We start from the raw sequence: 21,375 nt of genomic DNA, 5'->3' as shown, positions 1-21,375 counted from the left end.
TTCCCCTCTGCTGTGCTGATTGGATCCTTGTGCCGATTAAATATTTCACACTGATAGAGGGATGCTGAAAGCACTCAGCTGGTAATGTGGTATGTACATCAGTGGTACAATAACTGACTTTCAGGTTAAAGTCAAACAAAACCCCCAGTTTGCTGCAGTTTTGATTAGAATGAGTTTCACTTTGAATTTAAATCCTTGAGCCTGCTGCAGCGATGGCTAATTAACTGAGATCTGATAGAGAAAGGAATACATTCTTACTTCTAATGACAGGCAGGCAGGAAGTTGTCAAAAAAAAAAAAAAAGAGAAGGAAAAAGAAGAAACCAACAGACAAAAGAAGCCTTTAAAAAAATAATAATGCTGAGATTGTACTTCAGCACACGTAAACCTCGCTGCCCGTGTTTCACACTCGGCCTCCTTTGGCTGAAAGTCCGCCCCTGGAAAGGCTGTTTCGATCAAGTCCCAGATTTTCTTCAGCTATTTTTCTGATCCTCCTGACAAAAGCTAACACCCGAGTTCCACCTAGTCGGGCAGTCACTACCTCCTCATTTATTAATTGCGCTTTTGGGGGCTTCCTTTAGGAGAGGGCGCAGGGGACAGGGTTTTGCTGCACAGAGCGGCCAAGGGGGTGTCCGCTCAGCTCGGCACACCGCTGGCCTGCAGGGGGAAGAGGAGGAGGAAGGCTTCTTGCTGCCAGGTACCGCACATCATCCCGTGCCACAGTGACCCTTCCATGGAGGTCATTAAAAATACTTCTATTGAGCAATTTCTCCTCCCTCCCCTCCTTTCTCCCCATCTCTTCCCCCCGCCCCAGCTTGGGGGTCGCAGGGAGAGCGCTTGCATCAAACTGACAGGTCATTTACTGAGAGATTGGCAGGAGGAACTACCCCAGCCATCCTCAAAAATGCTCCTCCTCCCCCTCGGTTGCACGTCTTGAACACCCTTACATCGAAATACAGTGTTTCAGGAACAGCGCGTAAAACTTTTCCATGCAAGGGTCTTCATCCTTGGTTGTATGAAAACACGTTTTAATGTCTTCTCTTTGGGCACAGACAACCTGGTGGCCAAGGGTTGTGTGCAAAGGGAAGCATTTTTTGTGGGAATTCAGGGATAAAATACAGACTATGGAGCCTTTTGCCTCCATAAACATCACCAAACTCCTGTGGGTGCCCGTGTGTGTACATATGTATGCTCAGCTGAAGCCCTGCTCGCTTCTGTTTCAGTGTGTAAAGTTATGCAGGTGGTTAGTTCATGACTTAAGGCACAGATCAGGCAGGATCAGCCATGTATGTAAGTAGCAATTTGGAAATACATGAGAAATACATGGAAATTCATAGGATTGTACCAAAATCCTAAAACACTCTACTGAAGTGCCATAGCTGTGGCCCGTCCACGATGCATTTGTGTGTTGTCACTCTTTGAATATTAAATATTCCGTTGTTCAAGAGAATTTTATTGTGACAATTGAGTAAATGAACAGAGGTCATGGCCCTCATTGCTGGAGAAGTCTGTTCAGCTGTTTTGCATGCAGGGCCTTAGATTAGTGCTGAATGTTAAATTATTCATTGACAAGCCATCATTTTGGTTTGAAAGTGGATTGCCAGTCTTCTGCAAGCTAAATAAACTCTCAGGGTTATGCCAAATGTTTTCTCTTAGCCATGGGGCCACTAAGGAAAAGAACCGATATTGCTCTGAAAACAATTGCAGTTTTTCACAGCGAAACTGCTTTGTCAGGAGAGCATCGTTCTAGAAAGATTAATGGACTGAAGTCTCTATCTACAGCATGTAGGTGTTAAAATATAAATGTGATGGACAGTGAATTTTAGGTCCTTTTTAAACAGGTCTCATATTTTACTAGAAAAACGTGAAGGTTTTTAAATCACTGCCACAGCAAAGAGCAGCCACTAGCCGAGTATTCCTCCATTGTAGAATATGACCATATTCTTACTTGAGATGTACGTGTGAAGTAAAGTTGACATCAGATCGGTAAGGATTTGAAGACGTGATGTAAGCTGCAGCAAAGTAAAAATGAAGGAACCGAAACCTTACACTAAAAGTGATGCTGTCCATGCTGGGTCTGGCTGGAGTCTCTGTGCATGTGTACGTGCGGAGGTGTACCGTATCGCTCAGTGTGTGTATCACAACAGCACAGCCTCCTTCAAATCCTTTCTCCCTTTGCTGTTTCCATTTCTTTATTCACTAAACAGAATGATTTGTGGCACGTGATGGGAGAAGTAGGGTTTGAGTAATGGCTAGTAGGGAGGCTAAAACTGTTGCACGGTTGCCTTCTCACCTGCAAAGCTTTACAGCACAGACCTCGATAGGTAGGAGGGGGTGGGGAGAGGGCTTACATGTACAAATAAATAGAAAGGCCAGAGTTATTTTGATACATATGGAAAAAATATTAGCTCTGCTTTGAATGGTTGAGACCATGCCATGTACAAGATGGGAAATCATAAACAAGCGGCAGCTTTCCAGCACATTGTAGTGTGTTTGCATGTGACTGGCATACATATTTCAAACTCCGGTTTGCCTGTGGCATCCTGCAGTGAAAATGAAAGTTGTGTTGCTATTGAAAAGGCGCTGCTTCAAAATTGGTGTATTGTGGGGACTGTTACGCTGTGGATGAGAAGCAGCGACCTGCTTTCCAGCATTTAAAGCCAAAATTCTTTTTCTTTTTTTTTTTTCTCTTTTGGCTCTTCCATTATACCAGCACATGTTTTCAGCTGCAGTGTCCAAAGCTTGCTTACTTTCTTATTATTCATCATTCCAAAAGTGTCAGAGAATACGTTATGCTGACTGATTCTCAAAATGCAGATTTTCTTTCTCTTTAAAAACCAAGACTATTCTTTTAATTAATCTGGCAGAAATAGAATACAGCAGATGCAGATTTTGTTGAGGATTTTTTTAATCGCTCGTATCATAATCTTTGTTTCTGCCAACACTCCTTTATCAGCGTCTTCACGGGGGTATAAAGTAAAAATGGTTGTTACAAAGAAAAAATGCATAATAGCTCATTTCCTAACTAATGTAATCTGATTAAGGCGGTTATTTTTTAAGTTTTGGTAGGTACATTTTCAGAAAATTAATGAATGAGACACAGAAGAGATACTGTTACTGCTTTTCCCCAAACAGACAATTTTTCTGTAACTCTCTTTTGGAAGCTAATCTTGAGCACCTGATCCTTTGTATATGCTTTCGTATTTAGTTTCTAAAATTTGCAGTTATTTAAATAAATTTAGCATAGCGTCGTTCCCTGGGGAGGTGACTGGCACGGGCTGATTGGTCCTTGCAAGCCTATCACAGGGACACAATTTTTTCCCTGTATTTACTTCAAAAAGCCCCCAAACCTAAATTAAAATGAAATTTTTCCATTAGGAGATGAATGTTCAATTTTACAAGCATTTAATATTTATCTCAACTTAGACTGAAACAAGCAGTAACCCTTATTTCCTTAGCTTTTTTTTGTTGCATACACATGAACAGACAGGTTTGTCAGTTTATTAGGAAAATACTAACACACATCATGTGCAAAGACACACAAAACTAACTTACTTTTTTTGCATATAGGGAGAACAGTGGAAATAGGATGGATGGTGGTTTAAGTAGTGAATTTTTTTGTTTGTTTATTTATGGAATTTCTGCTTTTTTACTTCTTGTTACGGTTTCCTCCTTTGGAACAAGACAAAAAGCAATTACTTGCTATTGAATTTTGTCAGGAAAGTCATCATCTACTCCTACGCATTTACTTGCTTTTTCCACTGAGCTACCAAGGATTGTGCATCTTTTGGGATCATGGAGTTTTGTTTGCTTAGATGTTTTCTGTTGCTGAACTGCCCAAGAGAAGAGTAAAGCTGTACTAATACCGCTAGGATATTACATATTAGGAATTTTATTTCTTTTAAGTGAAAATATGAAATCAGTACAGTAACACCGAGTATTTCTGTGAGAAGTCTTTAATTCTGTAATCCAAATGTTCACATGTCTGAGGACGAACGTTAAAAAGACACTTCATCAATAAAGTGACCTATCAGGGATAGCAAATGCTCTTAGTTTCACAAAAAAAGAAACCCTAGCGCTACTGATGTCAGCAGCACACCTCTGGTTGTCTGCAGCAAAGCTAGGATTTCACTCCTGGACTAACTCCAGTTAGGTAATGGATTTATAGCACTGTAACCAAGTACAGGATTTTCCGACAGTCTGTGAGCTTTTAGCGTTTTTCACACGACATAAATCAAAACAAAAATACAACCACAAAGCTGAACCCTTAACGTGAAAGCTTTGTATCACTGTACATGCCAATAAGGTGCTGTGCGAGGAGGTTTTCAGTAGAGCAGGAGAGGTGGTGTTCGGCTCTCCTACATGCCGTTGCTTTGCATCTGTAGCACCATACCGCTGGGGCATTCAGTCGGTACAAGGAACACCAGTGGGAAACTGTACGACAACAAATAGAGAAATAGTGGGTTTATAGAGTTTTGTCATAAGCAACTTTTTCCACCTACATAAAACGCACCTGAGCTTCTTGGCTTTCACTTGAGTACTTTTAAACTAATAGACAGGTGTATTTCTGTACTGAAAGAAAAGTTCTTTCATCTTCAAAACATCTATGACATGCAACGGCATAGTTTAAGGAAAATACTGCCTGTGCTTCCTTGGGATGACTGTTAGGAAAATGAAAGGTAAAGGCAAAAATGAACAAAGCTTAAAACAATTTCTATGAAGTCACAATTGCTACAGTAATGCTGACATAAAAAACCCCACACTTCTTTATATTAAAATACGAAGCAGGTATCTCTGATAAAGTGCATGCTTGCTATTTCATATAAACACAAAAAATACAGCAAACATATTTGACAATTAAGGCTTTACAGCCTTAAAGTGTATAATGGGTTTAAAGGTAAGAAGGAAGGTATTTTCTTAAAAGCCAGTTAGTTTTGTACTACAAGGCTTCTACTTTATGCCCAGAAGTATGATTTTCAGCCTTGATTAGGGAAAGAACTAAGCACATCTTTGACTTTATACACACACACACACATATATATACACACTGTAACAAGCGAGGTTGACAACAAAACTCTTAATGACTTTAATAGTCCAGCAGCAGACCTAGGCAGGTGGTGAAGTTTCCGGAAAGGCTACGCGTTAGATGCAGTTGCATTGAAGCAGATAGGACTGGTCAGCAAATAAAGTTAAACACAGGAAGAAGTCTTTGCAGGATTAAGTACCTTTGGTGTCAACTCTTGTAAAAATGAGATGTTTAATACTTCAAAGTATCAAAAGAGAATTGAACCAGCATTTTTTTTCCCACATATACCTAACCTGCCCAATCGGCATTAATAAGAACAGCTTCTGAGACTATTTAAAGTGCAACAGCTTTATAAAAGTTTTGGTTTTCTTTTCAAAAGTGAGCATTTTATGCAGACACTGGCATTTACCATATGGCAACTTCACAGTGCCTACAGAAATCTCAAATACGAGTCTTGTAAGAGATACTGTAACAAGATCATAATCAATGTATTCCTATTACAGATGACAGAACAGCCACTCTGTAGCAACAGTACGACTGTTAGAGAACTGGGAGTTAAAATGGGTGCTATGGAGAAAATTTAGCTTGGAAAAAACAAACAAACAAACAAGCCCCGAAAACACTGGAAAAATAGTGTAAGTTTGTGAGGGGAAAAAAAAAAAGTTAAAGGGAAAACAACAAACCGACTCCAAAGTAAGTCAGGGTGAAAGAATGCGAGAAGTAGCCAAGCGCTGGGGTGAGGCGAGCACGTGTAATGGATTTTCAGACTAACGGAAGAGAAAGTTGAAAATAGCATTCTTTAAGCCCTCTATTATTAATTAAAGCTGCAGTATTATCTAGACCTATACCGGGATCATTAGTTCCGGGCATAAACAGATACGGAAGGAAAAAAAAAAAGACTTTGAACCCCCGACCCCCCCCCCCCCCCGAGTGAAACCACGAGTTCCCGAGCGAGTAGGGGAAGCCCAGCCTTTCCCCTGCCCGCCCGCCTGTCCTTTCCAAGAAGAAAACCGTATTTAAGAAAAAAAAAAAAAAAAAAGGGGGGGGGGGGGGGCAAGACACCCAAATCCGCGTCGGCAGCAGGGGAGCTCGGGGGGCCGGGGGAGCGGGGCGGGGGGCCGGGGTCCGGCTGCAGCCCGGCGGGTGACGATGCCGCTTCTCTCTCCCCTTCTCTCCCCCGGCAGAAGCTGGCGGTGCGGAGCTGCCCCGCGGCCGTGCTGGTGGGCAGCGGCGCCAGCGGCAGCGCCAAACCGGGCGGCGTCCCGGCGCTCCTCAAGGCACCCGGCGGCGGAGGCGGCGGCGGCGGCGGCGGCGGGGGGAGCCCCAGCGGCAGCCCCGGGCAGAGCCTGGCCATCTCCGTCCTGCCGGCCAAGGCTCCCATCGCGATGGTGACGGCGCACCTCAACGGCGGGCTGGGCTGCAGCGCGGCGGGCGTGGAGCCCCCGCAGAGCGGCCCCATCAACCTGCAGACCACGGCCAAGCCGCTCGGCGCCCGCCGCCCGCCCGAGCTCGGCTCCAACGCCCAGGTAACGCCGGGCGGGGCGGGGGGGGCGGGGCCTGCACGCCGGCGGGGCGGGGCCGGGCGGTGGCGGGGCCGGGGAGGGGGTGGAGGGACGCCCGCCCGCCCGCCCCCTCCGAGCGCCCTCGGGCTTCGGGGACCGGCCCCGCTGCCCCGGAGCGGGGAGAGGGCTTCTCCCGGTGGTGCTGCCGGAACCCTCCGCCCCACAGCGAGGGTGGGGGTTTGCCCGCCCCCCTCCCCCGGGGGGTGGGGACGGACTCCCCAGCCCGGCCCGGGGCAGAGGAGGTGCGGAGGGTCGGGGGGACAGGCGGGTCCCCTCGCCTCTGAGAGCGGGGCGGGGGGGGGGGGGGGACGCGGGTCCCGGTGGAGGAGAGCAGCGCTGAGCCGAGGGCGGGGGGCCGCCTCTTGTCGCTTGCCGCCAGTTGCCCACCTTCTGCCGCTACTCTTCTGAGGAAGGAGCGGGTCTTAAAACCGGCAAGGTACACGTACAGAAACCGTTGGCTGCCGCCTTGCGAGCGCAGGTGCCGCTTGCAGGGGCGGCGGGGCCCCTGGCCGTGCCGTCGGGTAGCCGTGGTGTGGTGCCGGTACCTTCCCTCCCTTAGGCAGAGGGAGCAAAAGCACGAACTCTATGGGAGCTGGCAGGCTCTTGCTTCCAGGTCCGGGCGTGTATCTATGTGTGTGCTCAATGCTTGCGTTCACGGTGCTCTAAAGATGAAATACATGGACGGAGGTAGTGAAAGGAGGGCAAAAGAAGAAGGGGTGCTGTTCGCCGGGCACATCGTTTCGTGCCGTCCGTTAACAGCCACAAAAGAGGAGTTCTCGCTCCAGTCATGGTGCGTGTCAGTAGAGGGAAATGATGCTGATGAAGTTAACACGTGAAGAAAGTGACAAAGCCTTCCCAAAACTTTGGAGAAGAGGATGTAAACTATTATTGCTAACATTGGAAGTGTGGATTTCTTTTCTCCTTTCTGCACATAGAGGCTGTGGTAGTCTGGGTTTTTGGTGCCTTAGTTCCCCTTCACAAGCTCAGGATACGAATCTCTAACACGATGTGGATATGGGCAACAGGCAAACTATACCTGAAGACATTTGTAAATCGAGGTGATGTTGGAATGTGTGAGGCTTTTTAATACCCGGGAAGCCCCTTCCTAAACACTGGACAGGGAACGCCTGTCACCTACTGCATCCGCTAACAAAGGGAAAGCACATCCAACCACTTCGGGAACCAAATCGGCCTGTCACTTTTTCTGGAGAAACGGCATTGTCTTTAGCGGTTACACTAAAGTAGCTGTGCGGGGAATCCGATTTTGAATCTCCGTTCTGTATTCATGCTGGGTAATTTCCTTTATTGAAAGTGTTGCTTATGCTTTATTGAAAAGACACGTGAAGCTATCCCAGTAGATTTTTCTTAGAATCCTGGAAAATAACTATATAAATGATAATATATAAAAGATAAAAGTTTCAGTATTTCAATGGTCTATCATTTTGTGAAGGACTATCTTTTACTGTCACTATCAGGACCCATAAGAAGAAAAGAATCAAAACAGTGAAGGAAGAAGATTGAAATAATATTTAATGTATTTAGCCTGAATAGTGAAATAACAGTCACAGGTGCTGAAGAACAGTGCTGGTTAGAACACTTGGCTGCAAACTTGTAACTTCTGCAAGTGTTGTTAGAGGAAAAGACTTTCTAACCTGGTAAGCTGGCGTGCTGTTACATTATCCATGGTGCTTCCCATTTATCTTTTCAAAAGGGCAAACAGGTCCCACTTCACCTTCCGCGTCGCCAGACGTGCTGCGGTCAGCGGTGTGTTGCAACCTGCTGGAGCAAAGCCCTGATGCTCGTGCACATGTTTCTGTTCTACGGTCTCTCAAACTTGAAACAGCGTTTGCCCTGGCATTACAACTTTTCTCGCAAAGAACAGCTTCGTTTTAAGCAGAAGCTTGCTGTTATTAGAATAGCATGGGAGCATTGTCTAGCATTTGGCTTTCCCTTGGTTTTGCTAGAGGAAGAGGTCCAGTGTTTTTCTTTAGAAACGTCTTCACAGTGCAAGTTTTCGACAGCTGTGGTTTTGTGATTTAGTATCTCTGATTATGTTAGTAATTTATGGAAGAAGCTGCTGAGCAATGGCAAGTTTCTGAAGCAGAGGACTATAGTGGTTTCATCTGTTGAGAATAGTCAGCAGGCATGGATAAAAACAATTAGAAATATTGAATTGTAAATGTAAAAAAATGCAAGCTGACCTTTGGTCCTAAGCTCTCAGGAAGCTTAGTGCTGGATTGCATGTTAATTATCACTCCTCTACCCAAATTAAATTTGTTTTGCAAGGTTTCTTTTTCTGGTCCAATGGAAAAAAAAAAAAAAAAATCTATTCTTGCTTCATGCTGAGTATTCTTGATTGTTCCCGGAGTGGTGATTACAAATCAATAGCAGTAATACCTCAGCTGCTAGCACTGTAGTGTTGGAGGGAAATTTCATTGTTGACATTTATTAATAAGCATTTACTTTCTCTTCTTTTTTTTGTGGCATTGTTATTGCTTAGAAAAGTATTTTTTTCCTGCTGAAATGTATGAAGTTTGTGAGATGGAGGATAATGACAACCTTCTGCAAACTGGGTTAAGGTGGCAGGCTGATAGTAGTAAATGAGATTACTGGTGTAGTGTAGCCTACTCCTCTGCATCTGCAAAATGAGGGAAAGGGCAAGGGCATGAAACGTAATGTTATGAGTTTCTGAACAGTGGTTTCTGCTCAAAAGCATTTAAGGGGATCAGGATGCGCATACGGTCATCTCAAGTGGTATCTAGCAGGAAGAACGAAACGGTAAATGAAACTCAGCAGAAAAAATAGGGCATCAAACGCTATAATCTAAATACAGAACTTTCAAATATAGATAGGATTAAATGTAAGTTTGTTACAGAATTTTCATTTGGGCAGCTGCGTGTCAGCACTTTCATTTTAGGCTGTTGTTTACCCAGCAGATTTTTAAAGTGATTTTCATTGTTGACTCTAATGGAAGCCATATCTGCATTGAAGAAAGTATCTAAATAAATGCGTGCATAAGAGATACTGGAGGATTGTTTAGATATTTATCACATCTTTTATTAGAAGCCAGAAACGTTGTGATATTAACAATGATTGAAATCTGTAAGTGTTGGAAATTGTGAGCTCCAGAAACTAGTGCTAGGTCTACACTATTCCTTGGCAGCCTTTCAGTGTCAACCCAGTACATGAAGACATGACTGATGGAGCTACATTGATGAAAGTGTATGTGCAGGGATGTCATGAGTATAGTTCTTTCTCCCACTTAGGGAAATGAAGCTTAGAGCTTCATTTGGATGAACTGAAGCAAGTTATGTTGGCAAAAGCAGAATTTTGCTGGCATAAGCTGAATTTTGCTGGCATATGCCGTATACACACTAGGAGTGCTTTGCCTTCAGAGAACAGCTATTGCTATTCTGTATAGAGAATGCCCTAGAGCTACTGGATAGTTGTAGGCTGTCAGCATGCCTGTACCTACAAAGTACTCTTGATATAAAGAGATTTTAATATAAACCTCTCAAATTATATTTTTGTTGTAGTTGTATTTATGTGGTATTTGCTATTTCCTATCCTAGCCACCATTTCCTGACTGAAAGCAGGACCTGAGGTTGCTTTGCTGAAGGACAAAGTCCCATCTGCTGTGCTGGAACAATGTACCGGGTAAAGAAAATGCCCCTCTGCTGCCTCCTCATTCTCTTCTAAATAGCAAAACCGAGGGCCAGCAGGCATCCCAGAACCTAGTTTGGGGAAAGCAGAAAGCCTTTTGGCCATTTGAAAGACAGTTGGATGAGCCAGCTAGTGGGAGAACAAGCAAAGAGGGGGGAATACAGCTGTCAGACCACTTGGCTGCTTTTCAGGAGCTGCAGTGAAAGAAAAAAGCACTGGAAGGGCATATCTGCACTGGGCCACGAGGCACCATGATACAGACGCACAAAGTTGCTCCACAGAAACGTGGCACAGAGTGGCTCTGCAGAGGTAGTCGGTGTCCTGGAAGCAGTACGCTGGGTACTGCTCAAGGTAACCTTTGCCTCCCAGGCAGCTCCACTTCTTTAGTTCCAGGGAGATGTTGTCTGCAGCTAGCTTAGGTATCTCTGCGCAGCCCAGCGTTGCTGGCTTTAAACTTACCCATGACACTGGCGTGAGAGTGCTGCCAGAACCGGCTCTCGCTTTGTCAACGTAAACAGTCTCGTCTGTATATACCTGTCGTGTGCTCTGTGTGCACTGTTCACCTACCGTAAGTCCCAGAGGCTTCCGAAGTGCAAAGTAGATATTAGGTGCAGGAACATTTGGGTACTGCTGTAATAAAAGAGCTGTCTCTTGTCTGTGATCCTGCTGTGATGCTCTGTCCCCTATTACTCTACGTGGCTCTTGGAAGACATCTTAGCAAGGCACTGACTCCCTGTCCATCAGGACTCCGCAAGCAACAGCATAAAATCTGCCTCCTGCTCCTCTCCGTGCTTTCCTTCCCACACGTGTATTCCCTGGGTCAGCTGGAGAAAAGTTTGGCAAGCTTCCCCATGCACATGTGCTGTTGTGCCTTGGGTCTTGTCTATACAGGGAGGTTATTTCAAAGTAAAATACAGTACGAGGATTTATAGTGCTATAAATTCTTGGCAAGATAGTAAACTGTTCTCCACAAATGCTTCATTAACTCCACAGCTCAAAGAAGTACTTGTATCCGTGTTTAGATTGAGCAGGCTACATGGGTATCCATTTTTTTCCAGGAAAAAGTGGCTTTTATACGTGTAGGAGGATGCTCATATATACTTCTTTGCTCCCTGTATATTCCATTTACTAGAAAAAACTACATTCCAGAAGTTTAAGAACATACACCTCTGCCTGTGATGGCCATTTTTCAGAATAATTTATTTGTAGAGTGATTTATTACCTTTCTCTTCACCATCCCACTTAATGTGCTCCACTCTGCTCTCTGTAAAAGTGCTTCCTCCATAATTGGAAATCCACCTGCGTGTATGACTAAGTCTTTTTGGCTTTTATTTATTATTTGTATTGCAGTAGTACTTAGAGGTTTTATTTATAGATATATTTATCTGTATTGGTTATGTGGCTATATATAGCTTTTTTCTATGATCCATGTTACCACAGTGTCTGAGTACATGGCAATAGTTAATTTATCCTCACAATATGGAGTTATTATGACTAAGATGCTATTATTCCACGTTTTGCTGTTGGAAAACTGAGAAATAAAGGATCCATTTACGCTTCTTCACAGGAAGCTCCCAAGGGTTGCGTTAGGCAGGAACCCTGTATTGGCAGCCACACTACTGGCCTTTTCGGTCGTTTTGAGAATGCCTCAGACTGCTGCACACGGCATCCTTGGGAACAAGAACTGTCCCACAAGTCCTTGGAGCATGCTACGGCCCCTTTTAGCTCTTGCCATAGCTCTTTACCTATCTGCCTCATACTTACTTCTTGATCTGCTGCTCAATCTTCAGCATCCACATTGATCTCAGTGTGCCAAGGTGCAGGTGGAAATGAGAACTAGTGAGCAAAGAGGGCAAAAGAAAGATCCAGAGGCTCTGCGTAGGTCTAGGGGAGGGGAAGAAGGAAGACATTGCATTATGGATTATGAATACCATGGTCATTTTGGCAATCTACAGGAGGTCCGGCAGTCTTGTTGGCATCAGAAATGTACCGGGCTGTCTGTAATGTACCAAAAAAATAGTTGCCTTTCTGGAGTTCACGGCTTCTGGTCTTACTGTCACACCAGTTATATCTTTCTCCAGGTACAGGCTGATCAGCAACGGCTCGTGAATTTCAAGATGTTGAAGAGTTTTGTTGAGGATTTGCTTGAGCTTCATTTTATCTGGCAATGTGCTGGTTTCTGGATGTCTCTCCTGGACGAACAGAATGATGATTGCTCTGTGTGGGTGACAGTTCCTACTGACTTCCCCTAAATTGTGCTGGTTTTTATGATCTCTTCAAATGTGAAATGGGGGCCAGTGCCGGTGCCAAGTTAGCACTCTGAGCTATCTGCTTCTGCCGGTTTATGAGGGCAACTTGGTGTGGTAAGTGTTCTATTAGAAATAACAATACAGGAGAGAACTACACATAAAGCCTGTGGCAGGAAGATTTCGAACAGGCAGGCCCAAGGATGAGATGGTTGTGGTACTGCCCATGCCGTCATGCCCATGGGGTTCATAAACCAGAGTTCTTGTAGAAAGAGGAATCCTGAAGTATGGGCCTACAGTGTTAGAGGAATCTGCGGAGAGCTCCTGAGGGCAAAAATCCTTCTCTGGGATCCCAGCTGAGCTGCTGTGAAGAACAGTAGCATAGATAGGGAATTTTGCATCAAGAACTTTGCAGAGATTACAGCAGGCAGAGGTAGAGACTGAGATTCTCTGAAGTATTCCCTGTCCTAAATCCCATTGGAAGTTCTGCTTGTGGTACCTGGGCCCAAGTGTCTTGCTTGGGGACACACAGATGCCCTTATAGAGCAGAGACTTGAAGCAGAGTCTTATTAGCATATTAACTACTCAAATTAGCCTTCCTGTTTGGTCTCCATGGCAGACACAGAAGGCATACCTGTTGGAGGGAGCATCTGCTAAAGAGCATATAATGCAAGCAGGCAAGACAAATTTGTGCGGGAATCAGAGTGCAGAGAGATGAAGTGACTTCTGGGGTCACACAGCAGGAGAGAGCCCAGATTCATCCATCACAGTCCTACATTTCGTCCAGTGGACCACACCTCTCAGGCTTTCAGAAGGCTGTCAGCCACACTGTGAGTACGAGTAGGACAAAGATATTGGATTATTTTAGTTTTGGAACTCAAAGGATTCAATATCACATATTCAGTCCCCTGGATCATCCTTTGATAGCTTTAAGGCAAGTTATCTTCAGGAGATATTTGCAAATGCAGAAGAGGAGAGGTGGCTCAGCCAAATTAAAATAAAAATAATAAGAAAGAAAAAGACAAGGAGAGGGGGAACCCCAAGGATTCACGGCCCCACACACCATCCGGTGATCCCTTCTGTCATTGGGGCTTTACTAACTTTTAACTCTACCATTAGAATGTTATAAAGAGCATGGTAATTTTAGGAAATGGATTATAGAGTATGTGTGACAGGTTCTGCTTGTATTTACGCCATCTTAGTTGCAGGTTTATTAAGGGAGGTACATGAATTTACTCCATATTTAAATATGGGTAGCTAAGAGCAGGATTTGACCTTACTACTCGGATATATACTGCGTAAAAGCACTTTAAAATTTGTATTTCTTGCTAAATAGCATAAAATTACATCCTTTCAGGTTAATTAAACCATTTTGCAATGCTGGTTGCTGTTGATGGGATATTTAAATGTCAGATTCAGAATAAGCACTTATGCTTCCTGATTATAAATGGCTTCCTTTTAAATATCCCAGGCATATGTATATGGTCAATACATCTAAAGTGCGTGGATTTCTGCTTTTCTCAATCTGCATTTTCATTTGGTCTACAATAGGGTCAAACACCCGCTGGTATCAAAGACTGAATAAAGACTCTCAGGAACTGAATAAAACCTGATTAGGCCCAACATGGTATTCCTTACATAGCCAAAATTTCCACTGAAGGCAGTGGAGTATTCAGCAGGAAAGGATAAGGAAAAGTGGACTCACACTGACTGACGCTTCCTTGTAAGAATCTAAGAGCAACCTTTCCAAATTTGTTTCTGTAGGGGCTGGCAAACAAACACCATGCTGCAAGAACTTAAACGACCAGGAAAAAATAGCAAGTCCCAATTTTGGAGACCGTACTGTGGTTCTGTCCTCTGCAGCCTTTGTGTCACTAAATGTCCCCTCTGCAGGTTCATGTGAAGTGGGATGTAGTTATGGATGTGCTACTTCAGTGTTTATGGAATGGGTTTTTCTCCTGCAAGTGTCTGGGAAGAGTCTCTACCAAGGAACACGAGTGGAAGGAGATTAACTAAAACTACTTTTGCTTTGTTGATGACTCCTGATACTGCAGGAGAAGGACGGAGTTCTCCGCCTGTTTGTATATCTAGGTCCTTGTAGCCAGAAGTAATTAATTGGGCTGTGTATGGAGAACCAAACAAAAGAGACCAGGTTAAAGGAGGGAAATGCATTTGCTTGAATTTTGTGCCTTTTCCTGGGAGCTATTTTAACTCCCTAATAAGGAAAGTCTTAAAATGTAGGAATGTATAGGCAGTCCCCTTATGGAAGTTTCCGTGATATTTTTATACGCGCTTATATATCATCCATGTAAACAAAGTTCTGAGTCCCTTGTTCTGATGCTGAGAGTTTTTAGCACATTATTGTTTTGACGCTAATCAGAGTAGCTCCCATGGAGAGCTTTGATTCACTTCAGAAAATGAAAGAATGCTCTAAAAATGGTAATACACTGTAGCTATTTCATTGTAATTGGAGGCTGTCTGTGCCTCACAGAAATTACCAGGCGAGCATTCTTAAAATGTCAGAATTTTCAAGTTAGTTCTATTTAAAATGGGGGAGAAAGAGTGCGAGGGGATGGATAGAAAATTTGAGGCCTGTGTGATTCGAACTGGAAATGCAGCTTGTAATAATGAAAGATGATCAACTTTGGGGGTGGGGAAATCACCTCTTAGGTTTTCTAAATTACAGGATGCATAAAAACATCCACTTATTCTACATGTACTGTTACTTTAATAAAAGGCACCACTTTAGGAAATGAAAGGCTTTGGAATATCGCCAAACGTCTTAGTTCTATTTATCGTCAAAAGGTGGGGTTTTTTTCATTATCCATGGAGGTATTTGTGGGGTAGTTGAATAATTTACAGGAATTTGAGTGTTTGATACCAGACTGCAAACTCTGTATTTATCTTCTTTCAATGTTCATATTGCAAATACAAGCATGATAAGATTTCCTGTTGGTGTTATAACTGTATCAGGATTTGGCAATTGGTCTGCTACTGATCTCATAATGTGCATTTGTGTCTGTATTTAAATTAATTGGAAAACTGTATCAGAAAATACTGCTCTTAAATTATTTCATGTATAAAGGGGGGCGAGGAGGGAGAGGGGGAGAGAGAGAGACTAGATGCTGTAAATACAGAGTGCTGATGAATACTCAAGTAGTAAATAGAAATATCTTAGAAGTCATTCCTGACAGTAATAAAGGCAGCGATTTGATTTCATCTGTGGATAATAAACTGGTCTCACATTGCAATAAAAGTGGTGCTTATGTTATATTAATATTTATTAGCACTTATTGATGTTAGGGTTTAGTTGTTATCTTTTCTTCACATCGCAGCCGTTTTATAAAAATTCAAGTTAAATTGCTACACAATAAGCAATTAAAAGTGTTTGTGTATGTGAGAGAGAGGAAAAAAAAGTCTGTCTGTGGAGATATTCCTATACGGAAGGGCAGACCCTCGCTGCCTAGGAATCTAGAGAGTTGTGCTCAAAATGATGGACTTATGTGAGTTTCCACTAGTTAAAGAGTTGGCTGTCTCAATGCATATTTCAACACATTAAGCACTGTTCTGCTGTTTATACCAGAATTGTTTGTGTGGGTTTCCTGTTGTTTAATGATATATTTTTTGTATTCCTTGCTTTGCCTGTGTGCAGTGCCTCATAAGGGTAAGAGATTATGTATTACATTCAGTGGCCTTTTTTGTGTGACGTGTGAAGGATTGCTAACTTGCAGGATAATGTGAGTCAGAAAGTGATCTGATCCAAATTTAACCAAATTTGTTCATCTCTAAATTTAGAGAATAGCTGAATGGCAAGACAGATATATTTCAATTTCCATCAGTGACAAGGACAGAGTGTTGGCGGATGCCTGTTAACAGCTATATCGTGTGTTTTTGATACTCATATATGTGTGTATGGGTGGGAAAAGACTAGTTACTAACTTTTATTTATCATGAGCCTGTTTCTTCTTTGACTGCTTGTAAATCGCTCTTGGGCTTGATGTTCCTTCAGTGCAGATAATTCTTGTGCAGAAGGTGCGCTGTAGTCTTGAGTCACGTTTTTGCCCTCTGAGTAGAAAGGCTTGCATTGGACTTGGATTTTTTTCATTATGAAAACTGAAACATAGACCCTTTTAAAATAAGCCAGGTACCAGGCAAGGTAAGACAAACCAAAATTCTTTTTGTTGATCTTGCAATCAGGCTTCAATATCAATAATTTCAGAAAACAGGTTCACGTTTATCCTTCACTTGAGCATAACCCTGAGTTTAACATGTATATAATTCACATGTCTTCAGTAAGATTAATCATGTGCTTGTAACTGAGTTTGTATTTACCTGCTTTTCTGTGCTGGTGTCTTAATCTTTTTGATTATTCTAATTCTGTGGCCAAATATTGTCCTCGGAGATTTGACTAGTGAAAGCAAGAACATGTCCCCAGTGCTTTTATACAAGACATTTAGTTAATGGGTATAACTGTTGGGTTTTTTTTCTCAGTGAGATCCTTATTATAGACCTCTCTTTAACCTGTTTCTCGTGTTTGATTTTATTAAGACCCCAGTTCAGTGACTGTGTCATCAAATTTGCACATATAGTGATGGATTGTGATATTTACAAACATTTTGACTGTTGCATCCCTCACTGAATCAAACAATGAGACTGGCTGGATTGGAGATAAGTTCATTTTTACATACAAGATCACTGAACTAGCAGTGATTGAATAGGTAATACCAGAAAGTGCGTGACAGCTTTGATAAGATTTAAGTAACATTGTGTTTCCTGCAGTTTGCTGAAGTGATAATGATGATTTAAGGGTGTCTTACCTTAAATGTTTACTGTCCTCATGGGTGTAAAATAAAAACACAAGTCAGCCTTGTTTAATTTAAGGTAATATTAATTTCTCTTTAAAGAATCAGTACACTAAAATATTTTTAAAAGACAGCTATTTTAGCATAATAGTAATGAGAATATTGTAGAAATTTAGCAGGGATACTACAGGGTATGGTTTTAGAAAACTGTATGTGGTAATTAATTAGCATTTGCTCTAATAAAATCCCACCACCCTATTCACTGATTTCACAATGTTTTCTTCAGAGTGAAACATTACTATATTCATTTCCTCCTGTACTCGTCTTTTCAAAATACAAGCCAATAATCTATATTCTGTCAACTTGTATCACTTTTAAACATTTCTTGTTGTACAGGAAATTAGACACTGCATTTGTTAGTATTGCTGGAAAAGAAAAGCCCAACCGCCCTAATAAGTGTGAGAAGATAAAAAGCTTCAGGTTTCTGCTGTATCTGTGTTCTTAATGTGGGCTTTAAAGCCAGAGTAAGTGGCTTTGAACTGCTACTATGATGGCTCAAAGTGTTTACACTTTGTCTTCAAGTCTTGAGGAATATGAGATCAAACTCTCTAGCCTGAGTCCAGAAATTGTTTCTGAATTTAGAAGTTATTACACAGAACTAGAATCAACCTATGCCTTGATATGCATGATGTCCTTTGATAAGTTTAAGTTTATAAGTCTTGTAATAACAAAGTATTACTCAATAAATTTTATGAGCATTTTCAAATGTGTGAATTTGGAATATCTCCACTGAAGTCAAGAATAGTGAAGCTAGATTCATACCAGCAGAGTTAATCTACAAGGTTACATCCCTAGCATGTCTCTAACCATTTTCCTTGTGACAATACACTAGGCTTAGTATGCCATTAATGATTATTATTATTATTACATTTTCTTTGAAAAGGAACTTTTAATTTTAAAAAACCCCAACATCTTTATCACCTGTTCATCCTAATATTTATATTTTTTCAATTTACAGTGTCAGGGTGTAGACTATACAGAACTTTCATGTCTGCAAGTAGAAGATAACTGAAGACCTGAGTAGCATCCCATACCAACATTTTGCTTTTTGGGTCAATGGCATGATATAAATAACCCTGTTTGAGTAAAAGCCAGTCAGTCTAAAAAATGAATAGAAATTTCAGGTAGTAAAGTTCTCTTTGTATCTCCCTGGAAGTTATTTTGGATTTAAAATATCATTGTCCAATTAAAAAAAAAAAAACCACAAAAAAACCCACCACAATTTTTCCCCTTTTAGCTCTGGGAATGACCGGGTTGAAGTCCTGATCTCTGCAATGATCTCCGTATGGATACATGCACAGACCTTCATTGAACTGAGTTAAGACTCATAGAGGTTCATGGTTCTGCCTTTATGAAGACATTATTGTTGTGCTGCCTGATTTGCAAATTATGCAAGCTGAAAACATAGGACATATTTTCTCCGTACTTTTTTTATTTCTAGCAAAAGAGATTTAGACTAGATCTTTGGAAGTCCTTCAGTGTTGAAGTGCACCTAGCTGTCCGGAGTTCAAAACTGAGATCCTGAAACTTTGCTCAGTAACTATCAAGTCTGGACCCAGGTGAAATCCATACATGCCTCTATTTCTACTAGTCATATTCCCTATGTGCCAAAATGTTTGCACTGGGGCATTGTAAGAACTCCTGTCACGTTCACAGGGTTGAACGAAAGGTGGCCAAAGCATTGACTGGAATTGTTGGTTGGCTTTTCCCCCAAGCGTTCCCTAACTGCTGGGCCACGAGACCACATTCTTTCGTGTCTCACTGACTAATTTAGCAGAAAAGCTTGAAAGAGGAGTCTTTCTCCCAGGTATGTTCTAATAGTTAAATGGCTTGCAGAGCCATGTGTGAGTGTATGAACTGAAATCTTCCTTCTCTGGAGTAGGTGATGAACTCCTGAGAAACTGCTTGAAGGGAAAGATGGGAAGGAGGAAGAAAGGAAATCACAGCTTTCTTGGAGTGTGTTTTGAATGAAAGTGGTTGAACAGCATAGTCTCCAGGAGGGGGCTCAGGGAGGTGAATCCCAGTGGGAACGAAGCAGGTCTGCTCTTTCAGAGTAAAGTACTAAGGCCTGGAGTCAGTCACGCAGTAAAATACTCCTATTGAACACATCTACCTAGACATCTATCTTCTGCCCTAGGGTGCTGGTTTGCAAATTTTTTCCCAAGGTGCCCCGTCATACTCTTTGGATACCCTACACAGGGAAACTTGGATGCCTAATTAAGAACTGCAGTAAGGCACCTAAGAGCTGGGCATTGTACCGTGTAATACCTTCACGCGTTTGTGGATTCAGTTCTAGGTACTGAGTTGTTGACACCTCAAAGGTGATGTTTCCAGGCTTGCCAAGAAGCAAACCTTCAGGTGTCCGGGGAATATTAATGGTTAAATCTGAAGCACATGGGGATTTTAATGTCTTTAAGGCTTGACAGCAGCTAAGTGGGGGGGGCGGGTTGAGAAGGTGATTTAGGTTGGACACAGGCACATTGGGGTTTTTTCTGAAACTCAGCCTCCTAAGACCTTAGAAGATGTCCCGGTATCCAGGTTTATCTGGGACTAACATAATGAAACGTCCTAAGTAGGAGCCAAAAAAAGTCACACGGGCTAGGTAGTAGACCAGAGTTATGGTATGATTTTTTCCTGTTTTTCTTCTTATAATTTCTGCACTCCAGGAACAGACACAATTTCTAGGCTCGGAAACAAAGCAACCTTTGCTGACTTTAGTGTTTATGAGGCTAGTTCTGCTAGCACTAATATTAAAGCAGCATCTCAGGAAGAAGAGGAGATTTTCTACTTACTAACGCTAAAATTTCCTGGCTCTGTCATTGTAGGGAAACACTGGTGCTCACTTTGGTATATTTGCAACTCTGGAAAAATATTATTTGTAATATATTATTATGTGTTCTGAAATGTGTGTTTGTGTATTCACATACATATAGTGTGTACATGTATGTATCTTATGTATATATTTATGAGTTAGTTTATATAAGCATAAATTTGCCAAATCCTGTTACTGTCTGAACAAATCAACATAAAAGATCAGCCTTTTTATTTGGATCATCAAAGAATCAATTACATTTTTAAGTGAATACTGTAGAGTTTATCATCCTCCAAAACTAAATAAGGTGCTGCTGTATTTCAGTGTTTTCTTTTAGTTAGAAGGAGGCACCTATGTAGCAATATCTGCAGTGATTTTTCACAGCTGCAATCCTAGAACTGTGGAATACTGAAGTTAAGAATTCAGTAGCAATGGTAATTCATCCATGCTGTGCTAAAGCAGTATTTTCCACCGGGTTTTGTTGATGGGCAAGTGGCTCAATATTGCTGAGCAGTCTGCCTAAAAAAAAACAAAGGAAGCTTGTGGGATGTTCTGCACACTCAAATTAACATTTCCTGGGAAAGTTATTGCTTCTTTTTTCCTAACTAATTATATTAACAGTAGAATTTTAAGATCAGTCATATTTATACACACTTTATATGGAATTCAGGCAAAGTCTTCATGTTCCTTCCCCAAGTTCTATGCTCAGGGAAGTTACTTTAGGTAACAACATCCAGTTATTACAGCTAAACTGATCTAATAGCTTCCTTTCTCCAAAAAGGTTGGAACTATCATTCCATTTTTCTGTTCCTGTGCCTTTGTGGGTCCCCCCCCCCCCCCCCCCCCCACTAAGAAACATTGCTTTTTCCCTCGCCTTTATTCTGTTGCTTGTTGGATACTTTCCTAAGCTAATTCAACTAGCAGAAAACTTTCTTCATCCTGGTTAGCAAGCTGAATTAGCTCAGCTCAGGGCCTGACAAAAGGGACTGTGTGGCAGTAAGCAATTAGATTGTCTGAGGCTGTCGCTTCCCTCATGTTTTCCAGTTCTTCAAAGTGACTGAAGAATGCATAATAAAACTCAGAGCAAGAACGGCAAAAGCAGCTCTGAGCCCTATGGGTGCTAAGGTGGAATGATATGGAAAATAATCTTAATTTTTTATTAGCTGCTAATAGGCTGCATGGGCCATTCTGATAGGTGAGGATTCC

At 42.1% G+C, this 21,375-nt stretch overlaps 1 protein-coding gene across 2 annotated transcripts in view; it reads left to right on the top strand.

Annotated features, from left to right (window-relative positions):
* Window positions 1-21,375, top strand: part of PHF21B (PHD finger protein 21B) — a 165,054-nt gene that overhangs the window by 93,513 nt on the left and 50,166 nt on the right. The window contains exon 4 of one of the 2 annotated variants that reach the window (XM_052790545.1): window positions 6,209-6,550. The exons of the other annotated variant lie outside the window; for it this stretch is intronic. Within the exon in view, the coding sequence (XP_052646505.1) occupies window positions 6,209-6,550 (342 nt within the window). The remainder of the gene's footprint in view (window positions 1-6,208; window positions 6,551-21,375) is intronic. 2 annotated transcript variants of the gene reach the window in all.

The sequence above is a fragment of the Harpia harpyja genome, chromosome 6 (assembly GCF_026419915.1).
Source record: "Harpia harpyja isolate bHarHar1 chromosome 6, bHarHar1 primary haplotype, whole genome shotgun sequence".
NCBI lineage: Eukaryota > Metazoa > Chordata > Aves > Accipitriformes > Accipitridae > Harpia > Harpia harpyja.
This window is presented reverse-complemented; position numbering and strand designations above follow the sequence as displayed.